This window comes from Pipistrellus hanaki, assembly GCF_964339955.1.
Source record: "Pipistrellus hanaki genome assembly, chromosome: 8".
Taxonomy (NCBI): domain Eukaryota; kingdom Metazoa; phylum Chordata; class Mammalia; order Chiroptera; family Vespertilionidae; genus Pipistrellus; species Pipistrellus hanaki.
This window is the reverse complement of record NC_140510.1, coordinates 54,541,683-54,556,713: the sequence shown is the minus strand read 5'-3', so window position 1 is coordinate 54,556,713 and position 15,031 is coordinate 54,541,683. Positions and strand designations below refer to the sequence as shown.

The 15,031-nt window shown below is 54.0% G+C and overlaps 1 protein-coding gene across 1 annotated transcript in view; it reads right to left on the bottom strand.

Annotated features, from left to right (window-relative positions):
- ANKMY1 (ankyrin repeat and MYND domain containing 1) overlaps positions 1 to 15,031 on the bottom strand; it is a 37,446-nt gene that overhangs the window by 769 nt on the left and 21,646 nt on the right. Inside the window, exons 12-16 of the mRNA XM_084891369.1 lie at positions 13,401 to 13,532; positions 10,696 to 10,809; positions 10,202 to 10,367; positions 7,497 to 7,569; positions 6,729 to 6,889 (exon numbers count right to left, since the gene is read on the bottom strand). Of these exons, the coding sequence (XP_084747495.1) occupies positions 6,729 to 6,889; positions 7,497 to 7,569; positions 10,202 to 10,367; positions 10,696 to 10,809; positions 13,401 to 13,532 (646 nt within the window). The remainder of the gene's footprint in view (positions 1 to 6,728; positions 6,890 to 7,496; positions 7,570 to 10,201; positions 10,368 to 10,695; positions 10,810 to 13,400; positions 13,533 to 15,031) is intronic.

Sequence of the window (15,031 nt, the reverse complement as noted above, 5' to 3'; positions counted from 1 at the left end):
AATCTGGAAGGTCACAGACATCCTGACGACCCACACTGACAGGCAGACAGCCACAGACAGCTAGTGTGCACTCAACACACCTGTGTGCACATATACGTGCACACACACAGGAACGCACGCTCTGCTCCGCTCCAGATGACAACATTCCTCTGTCCAGAAGTGACGTTTACAGTCAAAGCACTAGCACTGGTCCGGGATGGAGAGCTGATTCTCCCAACCCTCCTTCCAGAGTGAGTAATAACAGGGCAAGAACAAAGTCTGTCTTCCTGCTGGAAACCAAAGACAGATGGCAAGTTGCATGTCAAGGCTGCCAGAGATGGAGACAGGGTCTAGGGAGGTGACGAGCACTGGAGGGTGGGATCCCGGGAGACCAGCTGGCCCTCCAGCCCTCCTCGACTCTTACATATGAGACCTCTCCCAGACAGGACCCCATGCCAAAGTGAAAACCTCAGAGAATCTAAACACTTCCACCTTCTTTGTGTGGCCTGAAACTATGAACTGGGGCTTTCCTGGTTTCCAGCATAAACCCGTTTCCATACCCAACCTGGGGAAGCAGAGAAACAAGCCAGCAAGATCTCAAAATATGCAATGACCAGGAACCGGACCGGCGATCCAGTGTGAGAATTAGAAACTGGAGAAAGCACACGGGGAGTCTAGTTTGAGAGGTCACAGCACATAGTGGAGGCCAGTCCCGGGCCTGAGTGTTGTGTGGTCTCGGGCAGGGAAATGGAAAGATGAAAACTCAGGTGAGAACAAGCCTATTTTTTAAACAAAAACAAAGAGATTGGACACAGCACCAAGTGCAGCTGAGGGTTAGATCCCCTGCAGAAGGTGGGTGACCCCAGAGGTGGGCCGGCAGGAGCTGTAAGAACCTGGAGGTGGGACTAAGGTGCCCCCCTGGAGAGGAGAGCCTGGAGCCTCACCCACAGGGTGGCAGCTGGACCCACTCCAGGCAACAGATGCTGTCTGACATTCTGGAGACTGTGGTGTCTCCAGGGCCAAGGGGAGGGGAGAGGAGGCCACTCACAAACTGGGCCCAGCCACTGGTGATCCCCATGGAAAATAAGAAAATGGGTCCCTGCTGCATGCTGCAATCAAAAAAGCATGTTTTGAATGAAAGGACTGAAACATGGAAATTCAGGTTTCAAAACCTGGAGAAGACATAGATCACATGACAGGGGGAGAGGGAGCTACTTCCCCAGGACACAGAGCCGCAGGACACGATGGGCCACCACAGCGCTGGAGAAAGTCCACGAACAAGGATACAAACCACACGTGAAACTAAGCCAGGACCTTCATCGTGGGGGTGGAGGGCAGTGCCTGGCTCACCATCAGTGCACCCATGGCCAGAGGAAGCGCAGCAGGACGGAGGGAGGGCAGGTGCCAGCTCCCTAGGCTCCCAGGGTGAGCAGGTGGGTTCTGCTCTGTGGAAGGAAACCCTCAGCTCCTACCCTATGGTTTCTCCATGCTTCCTGGCACCCGATGGCCACTCTCACCACCCATCTCTCCAGAGAGCACAGCACGCTAGCTTCTGGGAGGAATCCTGATGCTGGCAAATTCCAGGCCATTATTGACATCACCAACATTCCAGCCTGACACCAACACCCTCTCTGGTCTCTAAGGCTCTTCCCCAGCTGACCCTCTCCCTCTACCAGGGGTCTTCAAACTTTTTAAAGTGGGGGCCAGATCACGGTCCCTCAGAGAGCTGGAGGGCCGGACTATATGAACTACTAATCCCTACTGTAACACCTTGGCTGCGCTCACTGCCCAAAAAACCTGGCGGGCAGGATCAGACTCCCCTGGGGGCTGCATGTGGCCCGCGGGCCGTAGTTTGAAGACCCCTGCGTCTACTCCATCTTTCTGGCCCTCTCCTCCCCTGACCTTACTTGGTCACCCCTCAGGCGTGGGACTCAGGGAGTGGTGTCCTCCAGAGTGGTCCCTCCATCTCCCACTTCACCCCACCTTCCTCCCACCTAACCAGGACCCGCAGCCCGGCTTCCATGCTTGCTCTGAAATCGCCATCTGTCACCCTGCAACACCCCACATCTCTGTAGTTCTGCCTCCCATCCAGCCTGCCATACTGCTCACCATGTGGACCTCGTGGGGCTGGGCCAGGTGGCACAGAGCTTGGCACAAAGTAGGACCACGAAGTACCCTCTCCAGACATCACAGCAACTACCAAGGATGTGGAAACAAGTGGCCAGTTCCCATACATTCCAAAGATAGAGGCAGCCTAATTTCCTGAGGAGCAGGACGTTCGGAGGAGAGAGGTGGTGAGGATGGCAGGGGTGGGCAGCCTGCCCAGGCAGTCAGCCTTCCAAGGACACAAGGCTGCGGGCCAGATGGGTGTGGGTGTGCTTCGCCATCCTGTCGCCATAGCAGACAGATCGATGTAGTCCAAAGGGAAGTTAAAGATTTACGTCGAATGACTGACTTGACTGGAACGATCCGGAAGACAGAGTGCCTTGTGTCTTTTGAGAAGGGGTGACTGAGAGCATTTCGAAAAATCACAAGGTGGCCTGCAGCTGCCACTGTCACCTAACACCACTCAGCACCAGCCAGTGTGCCGTGGAGGGATAGAGAAAGAGCCATGGATGCCGGAAAGGCACGGCAGGAACACCGCGTCCGCAGAGCCTGGAGCCGACCTCCCAGCATGCAGGACAAGGATGCATCACAGACACCAGATGTCATTCAGTGTGGGTAGGAGACACATGACATCGGGGTGAACCTGGGGACTCCTAGCTGGGTCACCCCATCCATGAGTGCCCAGGACTCTCTCTCTGCACCGTCTGTGAGCACAGTCCCGCCCTATGGGGCTGGCAGACAGCACTCATCCACACACACAGCAGTCTCCCCTGTAGAGTGAGGTCCTACCGGGGACCTGTCACACTGTCCTTTATCATATTCTGGGGGCCCAGAGCATGCAGGGCAGAGGGCAGTGCTCGCCACACAAGTATGCCCGGGGAGAGAGGATGTGGCACCTCCATCTGGGAGCAGGAGAGGGAGCCCTCAGGTAGATGGGGGCACAGTCAGGAACAAGGGACATCAAGTGACTAGTAGGGGAGGTTAGGGGGGAGCAGCAAGGACTTTGATGGTCATCCTGCACTTGGACACAGGAGCAGTCCAGCTGGCCTCTGTGGCACTGGAGCAGGGGCTAAGGGTGGCGGTGGCAGGAGATTTTGGAAGCACCCCGATGGCGAAGAGCAGATTTCCCGAAGGACTGGATGTGAGGTGAGAAGGCACGCGCAGTGGATGGCAATCCTAAATGAGGTTAAACTACCAAACCCCAGCACAACCCCCACCACTGCCGGGAGCATGTGTCCCCAACCAAACAAAAGAGTGACAAGGTCTAACAAGACATTGTTCATCTGAGTGAGTGAGGGTGGGTGGCGCAAGCACATTTCACAAGGATGAGCCTGTGGAGGCGGGTCCCAGGGATGCAGGTTAACCAGCAGAGAAGGGCCTGCGGCACCTGGAGCTCCAGTGCAGTGACAATGACCCCCGGTCACTGGGAGTGTGCTGGCTGTGGGGGGCGTTCCCCTCTCACACAAAAATTAATTCTAGGTAATTACAAAACCGCAGGTAAAACAAGAATGCTTGAGGCTGTGCACACCCCCATCGTCTGGGGTGGCTTCCTCAGTCCTTGGCAAACCTATTTGCCCTAAAGCTCAGGACAGATGCAGCACCCACAGAACAGAAAATCCCAGGCAGCAAGTCAAATGGGGAGGGAGAAGGTGCAAGGAGGGTGCTGGGCTCCAGGGACCTCCTACAAGTCAGGAAGAGCCACACCCCCAACCGACAGGAATGTGGGAATCAAATGCCACATGGTGTGGAGAGGGCGAGGGCGCTAACACTTCCACGAATTCCTCAGGACAAGGGAAATGTCATTCTTGAGAAGTGCAGGGCAGACAGGCTCTATCCCTCCCGGAGAGCATGGGAACCAACCCGGGAGACTCCTGAAATCCCAACACTTAGTCTTTGTGAGTTCCACCAAAGTGAGTTCCACTTATGTCATTTTGCTCATTTGTCAAGCGTGTGCCGCATGTTGACAAATGAGCAAAATGACATAAGTGCCCATCAACAAGGCACCGGGTGGACAAGTGTGAGATGACACAGAGAGGGGAGGGCAGGGCAAGGTCACAAAATAGCCGTTTTCATTAAAAGTGGGGGGGGGGGGTGTGAGAAAGCACAGTGCGCACAGGGTGCTGAGGATGCACACACGTGTGCGTGTATGTGTGTGTGTGTGTGTGTGTGTGTGTGTGTGTGAGTGTGTGTATTAAATCGGAAAGAACATGCTCAGGATGCTTATCACTGAGTGGAAGGTTAGGATAGTTTTCACTGTCATCTGGTCTTTTCTAACAACGAGCAACTATTGCCTGCAGCACAAAAATAAAACTGCACCTGGGAAAGTTATGTTGCAGAAAAAGTTAATAGCAAAGATAGACGTTCATGGCTTATTTTAGAACATACAGGGCATGCTTTCACTTTCAAGTGCACATTGCGTGGCATGTGGGTGTACATGTGTATCCTGCACAAGCCTGTGGGAGCACGTGTGCATGTGTCTGTACAGACAGAGGGGGTTGGCAGGACACACAGCAGTGTTCTGGGTGTCAGGATAAATGTCATTTATCTTTTCTTCTTTTTGCATGGGGTGGAGCTGGGATGGAGCAGAGATGTGGGCTCTTGGGAAGCCCCCAAACATCCCCAGAGCACAGGAGCACCTTCCGGCAGTAAGCTCTGCTCACAAGTACAACATGAATTCACAAGTGCTCATTAGGAGTGTTTTCCCTGCTGGCAGATGTATTTATTGAAAGCCACCCACATCTTCTTGGGGTTCACACCCTACCCCCAGCGCCTCACCAGAAAAGCATCCCTCAGCCAAGAACCCACTCACCCAAGTCACATTATGGGGTTATGACTGGGTGCAGCACAGGGTCCCTGTCCCCTCTGCCCAAGAGGCTTCCTCACCCCTTACAGAAACATCATCCGGAGCCCTCAGCAAACTTCCCGAAAAGAGACCAGGAAAACCAGGCAAAACCATGACTGTGAGCAGCCCTGCACAAGCTCCTTTGCCCCTTCCCCAACCCGTCCCACCTGCCCCCACCACTCTGCCCTCATTCCCACTGCCCCCTCCCACCCCCTCCATAAAAGCAAGCCCACCACCCACTCCTCACGGTATGACCGTGATCCTGGCTCGTGATCACCCCAGTCCTCCTCCATCTGGGTCATGGTTACTTCACATCCACCGTCACTACCACCACCACCACCACCACCACCACCACCACCGGCCCCCCCGAACACATCTGCCACACACTGACAATACCCTGGAGCCTTGGGGAGGAAGGGGAGTGACACCCCCTCACCCTGTCCCTTCTGAGCCTGGGATGGAGAGCAGAGATGCGGGCTCCTGGGAAACCCCCACATGTCCCCAAAGCAGGGGAGCACCTTCTAGCAGTAACCTTTGCTCCAGGTCTGACCCGCATGTGCCCAAAGGTGGCCAGGCCTTTGTGGAGATGAGAAGCGAGCATGCCCCTTGGAAGCTCTGGGCTGGCCCGTGTACAACTCAGCAGCACAAACAGGGTTAAAAACACACCCAGTGGGGCCACTTTATTGTGAGGTCAGGAGGGAGTCATTGCCACAGCCCTTAGAGCAGACTTCCTGCATTAGGCTGGAGGCAGCCCTAGGAGCCCCCAGGTGCAGGTGCTGGCAGGTGAGGCTCGCGGCTGGGGCATGGAGCGTGCTCCTTTACAGAGAGTCTTCCCTCCTGTGGCTCTCATCCTCCAGGTAGGGCCCTGGGGAAGGAGCTGGCAGAGAGGAGGTCCGTGAGGGGCACCCCCAAGGAGGCGCAGGCTGGTGCAGGAGAGTGGACCCTGATGCACCTCGCCCTCGTGGCCACGCCGCCTGGAGAAAAGCTCGGTCTGTGTGCTCTGTGCTGGCTCCCCTGCGCAGCCTGGTGCCGAGAGCCCTAGGGTGCGGTGCCAGGCAGCAGTGCCTTGCGCCCTGGTCACATGTGGGGTACTCGGTTGATGGCACTTCAAAGGTGGAGCCTCGAAACCCCCCGCCCCTGTCCCTGGGGTCCCCGAGCCCAAGGAGCTGTGACCAAGGTCCGGGGTTCCACCCATAGTGGGCCTGTTACTAACAGCCCCATTTTGCAGAGAGGGAGACGGGGATAACAGGGAACATCAGAACTCAGAGAGGATTGGCTTCTGGGGCAGAGTCCAAGGGCAAGGGCCTGTCAGCCCCTTCGTCTGCACCAAGGACAAGTCCCGAGGAAGAGGCCACCCAGCCAAGTCTCAGCCTTGCCCACGAGGCCACCCTCAGAGCACTGCCTGGTGAGGGGTTGCTTCAGGTCACTCCCAAGGGAGGGAGGGTAGGGAGAGGGGGTGGCTATGGGGAGCCTTCCTGTAGCAGCCCCAAGGCCAAGTACCAGTGGTCCAGGGAAGCCCGTGTCCACCAGGGGGCCCAGGTGTCCAGTGGAGCCGCCAGGTGGGCATTCCACAGGAGCCATGGGCACATGGGGCATGGCGTCCACTTGTAGGTGGGGAAAGGCCAGGTTGGCTCAGTGCCTTCTTGTCCCCACACAAGCCCAACTGGAGGATTCTGGAAAGTGGCTTGGATCACACAGGTTTCAGGGGAGATGGGGTCCCTCACTAGGTCAATCCCAGGTTGGTGCCTATGCCCTTAGAAGGAGCAGGCCCACAAGCAGCCCGGCCGGCCCCAGGACTTACCAATGGCCGTCAGGGTGCCGCAGTCTCTGCTGTGGAAGTCGGTCCAGGCTTTGCTCTTACAGCTCTTGCTGCAGATCAGGATCCCATAGCAGCGGCTGCAGGGCAGCAGGCGCACCCCGATGGAGCGGCCACACTGGTAGCAGAACTTGAAAAAGGGAATCCTGCCAGGGGGCCATGCAGCCATTGGCTGGTGCCAGCCCCCTATGCCACTGTCCCAGTTCCAGGCCTTCTCCATATCCTCTGCACGGAGCAGAGACCTGAAGTCCTGCCCAGGGATGTCCAGCACAGGCCGTTCAGAACAGAAAACAAGCACCGTGCCCAAATGCCACCTGAGGGCTCAGACAGGGCTGGGCAGGAGACTGTGGGACCCTCACGTGGGAGGATTTCTGTGTCTTGTTGGAGGAACAGCTCTGAGCAGGCACTCACAGGGCTGTGGGTGAGCAGGGCACACCCTTGAGCTCTGCTTCAGCAGGAAAGAGAGCCCAGGTGGGCAACCACCCCTGTCTGCCATCCATCACCCCACCCATGCACCAGGGTTTACGGGGCAGATGCGGACCAGGATGCCCACAGGGATGATAAGGCACATAGACATACAGAGACTATTCTAGGGGAAGGGGCCCGTGATGGAGGGCTAGGAGGGGTATGCAGCACAGGGTGCACAAGGCAACACACATCTCTCACCCAGCTGCCCCCCAGACCTGGAGCGGCCCCCACTGCCACCCCATCCTGGCCCATGCTCATGGCAAATGGGGCCACACAGCCACTTACTGCTCCTGCTCCTCCAAGTCCTTGGGAAAGACGGAGCCCCTTTGCTTCAGCCTGTTGCAGGGGATCAGCTGCGCTGTACCCAGAGAGACCTGCATTAGTCTCCCTGGGCCCTCCCGATGTGCCGTAGTGTCTACAGATAGAGGGAGCTCTGGCTGCCTGCCTCAACCACCCTTCTGAAGCCCACCCAGGGATCTCAGGGAGGCAGGACCCCAAGCCTTGACATCCCATGACAGGTCTCAGAAGGCAGAGTGGGACTTGGCCTCGAGGGGTTGAGGCGCCCAGGGCCTCTTGCTTGCCTGCCCATCTGTAGCCATTGCTCTGTGCCATCGACAGTCTCAGTGTCCCCCTCACCACGCCATTAAAAGGCCATGGGCCAGCACCAGGTTTCTCTGGCCTCGCCCGGTGCACAGCTTCCTCTGGAGGGGGGAACCCTGCTCTGCTCTCTGGCCACCGCAGGAAGGTGCACAGTAGACCAGGGTCTGGAGGGCAGTGAGTCCCCCGTAATAACCTCAGTTTAAACATGTCCTTGCACCATTTTCTCTTTAAATAGCACCTCATCCCTGCTGGCCTCCACACCCCCAGAAAGGCCGCCTAACCTCTGTTTCCTCACCACCCCGTCAGACACAGGAACCCCACAAGGAAACACCTGCTGGCCATGAGAGCAGGAAGAGGGATCCTTCCTGCACCCACCAGCATTCCAGCCGGGTGGGGACGAAGACCTGGGCCCAGGAAGCCAGCTCTGACAGTGCACGTGTTGTCAGGGCAGTGTTAGGAAGGCCAGGTGGCACCAGGGATGCTTCTGGGAAAGGTGACAGTAAAAAACACACAAGGGATCTGGTGCCAGAGCTTCACAAATTGCTTAAGAGGAGACATGGAAATGGGAGGAGGGCATTTTTGAGCATCAGTTGAAATATAACGCACATGACACCCAAGTCACCTATAAGGTACACAGTTCAGTGGCTTTTAGTGCATTCACAGGAATGCTGCCATCACCACAAAATCCATTCTAGATCATCGTCATCACTCCCAAACGGACGCAGGCCCTGGAATCACCATGCCCCTGACTCCTGGTGACCCCTCTCTACATGGTCTGTGGCTTTGTCTGTGCCGGACATTTCATACAACACATGGTCCCGTGACTGGCTTCTCTCACTGAGCAGCATGCTTTCAAGGTTCATCCACATTGTGGTATCAGGGCTTTACTCTTTTTTGTGGGTGAATAATATTCCATATGTGAATCTGCCATGACTTGTTTATTCATCCATCAATTGATGGATATGCGGGTTGTTCCCATCGGGCTTTTGTGAACTGTGCTGCCATGAACATTCATGTACAGGTTCTGGGGGACACATTTTCATTTCTTCTGGGCACACGGCTGTGAGTGGATTTGCTGGATGATGTGGTGACTCTGTGGTTAGCATCTGAGGTCTCTCCAGCCTGTCTTCTGTTCCCATTCCCACTGGTGGGGCAGGGAGCTTCCCTTTCTCCTCCTCCTCACCTACACTTGTCGTGTATTGATCACAGCATCATACTGAAGTGACATTGTGTTCATCCCTGATGGCCAATGTTGAGCACCTTTTTGTGGGTGTGCTGGCCATTTATATCTTTCTTTAGAGAAATCTGTGTAGATGCCGATGTAACCCCAGACTGACTCCATCTCTGTGCCTGATTTCTTTTCCGTTCGAGTTTTCATGCTATAAACTCTGGCCTAACTGTGCTCACAAGCATACCAAGGCCTTATCATCAAGGATGAGCTGGCTCTGTAGGCTGACACATGTAGCCATGGAGGGTTTTGTCAGTCATGACCAGATCAGCACAGCCCGAGACAAATGTCAGACTAGGTGCTGGCATCAAATTTAAGCAACTACACACATCACAGCACCAGGAGGGGGTACGGCTCCTGGCTCCATCGGCAACTCTGGTCAGCTATTAGTACCTTAACCACCTACAACACATTTACTGTGACAGCTGTTCAGCCGTGGAGACGAGCTGTGCAGATTGTGGGTCGCTTCCGCTCAGACCCATCTCTGAAAGTGATCCAACCCCACAACAAACTCTTACATCCATGGAATGGCTTGCCTCCTTTTCCAGTCTCGGAGGGGTCATGTACCTTCACTCCACCATCAGACAAATTTCTACTCATGATTTTTGTCCCCTTTTTAATTCAATTACTGCATTGTTGAGTTGTGACGGTTTGTTTTACATACAAGTTCCTTATGAGATGTACGATCGGCAAATATGTTCTCCCCTAAGTTGTCTTTTCACATTTGCTTTTCAGAGAGAGTGGAATGAAGGGAGGGAAGGGAAAAGAGAGAGAGAAACATCGATATGAGAGAGACACATCGATTGGTTGCCTCCTGCATGAGCCCGGACCATGAGGCAGGGAGCAAACCTGCAACCCAGATACATGCCCTTGACAGGGATTGAATCCACAACCCTTAGGTACATGAGCTGACGCTCTAACCACTGAGCCAAGGTCAAATTGAACTAATTTTTATAAGTGATCTGAGGGTCAAATGTCATTCTTTCGTGTTTGGATAACCAGTTGTCCCAGCACTGTTTGTTGAAAAGACTGTTGTCTTCCTCCTTATTAAAGCCCTGGCAGCAGCAGGACAGGTCTCTCTCATGTCCCTTCCTGGCCCAGCCCCTCCCATCCCACAATTGACAGGAAAAGCACGGCCTTGGCTGCACCCACGGCCACCCACCTCTCTTGCTCAAGTACAGCAATTTTGGGTCCCACTGGCTCTCCTTGGCCATGACGGCTCGGCGCAGCTGGAAGCCCATGTATTCCAGGAGCCGCTTCCGGGCCACAAACGTCTCCCGCTCTGCCGGCATCAGCGTGTGGAAGGGGCAGTGGGCAATCTTCCGGTCCTGCGGCACAGTGCCAGTCACCGTGGGGCACCAGCTCCCACCCCGGGGAGGGCTGGTCCCACACCCAGCTCTGGCCTATCACCAGGAGAGGGATACTGGGTGGGGAGCACACATCGGTGCTCATTGTGAGGACAAACCAGGAGAGCACTCCAAAAGCTAGGCACAGGCAGCCACACCTGCGAATGCCCGGGTGCCAGGTCTTCTCTTCCAGAAGGCCAGGGACTCGCTTTGGTAGGAGGCATGAGGGACCTTTGGCCCAGCTTTGCCTAAGAGCTGCTAAAGGCCCCAGCTGCACCCCTATCACCAACAGGAAACTCAAAAGCCATACCTGGAAGAATTTGAAATACCCGTAGTCGACGACGGTGCCCACGGCCATCTTGTCCCCTTGCGTGAGTGTCACAGGGGCCAGGACGTCGGCCCCATAATTGATGAGCAGATCAATCTGCGGAGAACAGAGCTGCATCAAATGTGTGTGAACACCCTGGCTTCCAGGATTGGGTGTAGGTGTGTAGGAGATAGATGTGTGCATGTGTGTAGGTGTGTAGGTGTGTGCATGTATGTGAATGTGTGTATGTGTAGGTGTGTACATGTATCTGTGCCTACACTTACACATGCACACATTCTGTGCAACATGCTGAGCCCTCTGGAGCCTCAGTGTGTATGTGTAAGTGTAGGCATGTACAGGTGTGGGTATGTATGCATGTGTTACCCGTACTTCTCGCACACAGCATGACAAAGTCTCTGGCTCAAGATCTATCACCAATTCCAACAGGGCTTTCACCCCTATCCTGACCAGGGAGCAGGTGTATTCAATTAGAGGCTTTATGGCTTTATAGTCTTATCCAGGAAATTTAACCAACCCAGCAGGCTCAGGGCATCCCAGCATAAATACAGCCCATCACCTGCAGGGTACTCACTGGACTGTGTAGGGTCTACCTGCTGACCATTGTTGGCAGGGCTGGTGTTAGGGGATGCATGGTGGCTCCCTCAGCCAGGGTCCTCACTCTCTCAGCCTTTTTAATATTCATTCTTCACAAACTTGGGAACTCTGTCGACACCATGAGTGAAGCTTCGTGGGCACAGAACCAGACATCTAGAGGCAAATGCCACTGAACACTAGCAGCCAGTGTGGCCTGACCAGGCCCAACTCATGGGTCTAGGAGGCGTGAGTGGAGTTTATACACGGATTCCTTATGGCGATGATGATGTCACGCCAGGCCTATGGCGAGCAGAGTGGGAGCCAGTTTTCCAAAGCCATGGGAAGAAGCTGCCCTGATCCAACCCCGGGCTCCTCTGCTCTCCTGTCCATCCCCTTCCTTTCTATCCCCTCCCCTCCCTCATGCAAAGCATGACAACCTTCCTAACAGGCCAGGTGCACCACTGAGGCTCCAGAGGGCTCAGCATATTGCACAGAATCACATCCCATAAAGGAACGATGGAGAAAAAGCATTGGATTCTACCAAAAAGTGCTTATCTAAATTCTAGCTAACTCTATAAAGCACTTAGAAGAAAACATAGGACAAAAGCTTCACAAAAATGAACTTGGCAATGATTTCTTGGATATGAAACCAAAAGGCACAGGCAACTAAAGGAAAGGTCAACAAACCGGCCCTCATGAAAATTAAAAACTTCTGTGCATAAAGGACACTACTGCATTGTAAAAGGGTGGCACATGCATATGACAAAGTATTTTAAATCACATATCTGAAAAGTGATTAATGTCCAGAATACAGAGAGAACTCTTAAAACTTAACAAAAAACAATTTCTAAAATGGGCAAAGAACTTGAATAGACATTTCTTCAGAGAAGGTATATGAATAGTCAACAAAACCATGAAAAGATGCTCAGTGTCGTGAATAAAATTAAATTAAAACAAATAAGATACTGCCTCACACCTTCAGGATGGTTACTGTCGTAAACTCAGAAAAGAACAAGTGTTGTCAAGGATGTGGAGAAATGGGAGCCCTGGGCACTGTGGGTGGGAATGTAAATTGGTGCAGCTGTCGAGGTGGTTCCTCAAAAAATGAAACATAGAATGACCACCTGACCCAGTAATCCCACTTCTGGGTAGATACCCAAATGGAAAGCAGAGTCCAGAAGAGAATTTGTACACCCATGTTCACAGTAACATTATTTAAAATAGCCAAAAGTGGAAGCAACCTAGGTGTGCGTCAAAGGACCAAAACACAATGTGCTTTATACAAAGGGAATATTATTCAGCCTCAAGATAAAAACATATCTGACACCTGCTACAACATGGAGGGATCTTGAGGACATGATTCTGTGTGCAATAAGGCAGACAGAAGAACAAACACTGTGTGATTCCCCCTACATCCCTGGAGGAGTCAGGTTCACAGCCAGAGAATAGGCGGTGGGGAACAGGGGTGGGGGAGGGGGAAATGAGTGTTTAATGGGGACAGAGGGTCAGTTTTGCAAAATGAAAACAGTTATGGGGATGGATGGTAGTGACGGCTGCACAATAATGTGACTGTGTTCAATGCCACTGAACTTAAACATTGTTAATATGGTACATTTTTTGTGTCTTTTGCCAACATTTTTTAAAAAACGTGTTCACTGTAACCTCGTTTTGGCAAAAGCAAAGAACAAAACAAAACAAAACAAAAAACTTTCATAAAGATCCTGAGAATCAGTCCTGGCAGCTGCAGATTGGAGGACCGTCCCTTACGTGGTAAAGGAGCAAAGCAGGGTGATCAGGAGTGGGCAGAACCCCTCAGAACCAGGCACGGGTGCCACTGCACAGCCAACCTGCTGGTGCCACAAACAAGATAGGGGACTTTTGTCTGGCCTGTTGAGTGGCTTTTCCTCTGCATATATTTTAGATCAATACATCTTAAAAGGCAAGAATTTCTCAACCGTTTTTCAAGTATTTGGAATGCTGAGGCTTGGAGGACACAGAGAAATACCACATGAAGCTCTGCCTGCTGGGAATGAGGCCAGACCAAGGGTCCCACAGCCCCCAGGCTCAGGGCCCTGGTTTGCCTTCCCACGTGCCCCCCACCCCTGCTGCCTCACCAGATTCAGCCTGCTGTTCACAGTCCTCCGGTGCTCGTAGGCGATGTCACAGACCACACACAGGGCATTGCCCAAGCCCTTGGTCAGAAGCAGGTTGGGGTCAGCACCGTGGGACAGCAGCTCCTTCACAATCTGCACACAGAGCCTGTCAGCACCACCAGGTCCCTCCCTCCCTCCACTGGAGGAAGTCCGAGAGCGAGGCCACTGCAGCACTGAGCATAGTGGTGGCCAAGCTGGGGCTCATTGAGGCCCCCCCACCCCGGGCATTCTCCATGGCTCCCACCTACAGGTTCCACTGCTGCTGGCTCCGAGGACCACTGGGGTGGGCACATGGTGGTTCCTTAGGGGGCCTGCCATTCTGCCCAGGCGCCTGGCTGGCACTCTGTCCGCATACTGTCCTGTCAGCCCCTCATCCCTGGGAAAGGTCTGCATCTGCCCCGGAGCACCTGGGTCTTTGGCCAGACACAAAGTGGGCCACATGGTCCTTGTTTCCCACTGTGTCCCTAGCTGCCAGCCCAGGTGCCGCCCGGGAATCCAGGAGTAAGAACAGCTATGGGGTGCCAGAGAATTAGTGTTTGTCTCTCTCCAGAGCTTTGTCCCTCGGAGCAAGCTCTCTTTGCTACTATGCCTTCCTGAAATATCCGGCAGGAGCAAGTGCACATATGACTTGTTGAAGGAAGGAGGGAGAGGAGGCGGGGCCCCTGCAGAGGTACCACAGAAGCCCCACCTGTGCCCACTGGCAACAATGCCTTCAGCCTCTTTAGGCCTCTGCTAAAAAGTCCCCTCACCAGAGAAGCCCGCCTGGGCACCCTGCTAAAGTAGCCTCCTCCTCATTCTCCATCTTTCCTTGATCTTTATTTTCTCCATCACACTTATCATTACCTGAGAATGTGTCACACTGGACTATGGTCTGTCTTCTCCAACCAGAATGTAACATCCTTGAGAGCTAAGACTTTATTTTACTCAACACCTGATGCCTAGAGTGGCGCCTGCCTGGCGCACAGTAGGTTCATCCAAATAAAAGGATGAACAGGTGCATGGGATATCGATGAAGGAAAGGAAGGGAGGAAGGGAGGGAGGGAGGGGCTGACAGGACAGTGTGCGAACAGGGTGCCAGCCAGGCTCCTGGGAAGATTGGTGGTAGATGTAGAATGAATGGGTAAAAGGATGGGTTGGTGAGTGGGTAGATGGGTGGGGAAATGGGTGGGTAGATGAATAGAGGTGTGTTTGGGTGTGTGGGTGCATAGATGAGTACATAAATGTGTGGAAGGTGGGTGGATGGATGGATGGATGGAAGGAAGGTGGATGGGTGGCTGGCTGTCTGGGTGGATGGTGAATAAACACATTTCTTGGCAGCAGCAGAAAGTGGGAACTTGCCAATGTGCCTTTCCTGGAGCACAGAGGAGTCGATGTGTGGGACAGGCAGAGCTGGGATCTAGGCCCCATGAGGGGCACCCGCCCAGCTGAACCTCACGTCCCTGCTCACTTTCCTTCTCTCCTTAGCTTTCTCTCTCTAATGAGCTCCATCCCCATGGAGGTGATCCCTGCCCCTTACACCATGCTGCCTTCGTGCCACTGCCAACAACACCAACCCCCAAACTCTGATGGGGAGGGGACGATGGAGGAGAACA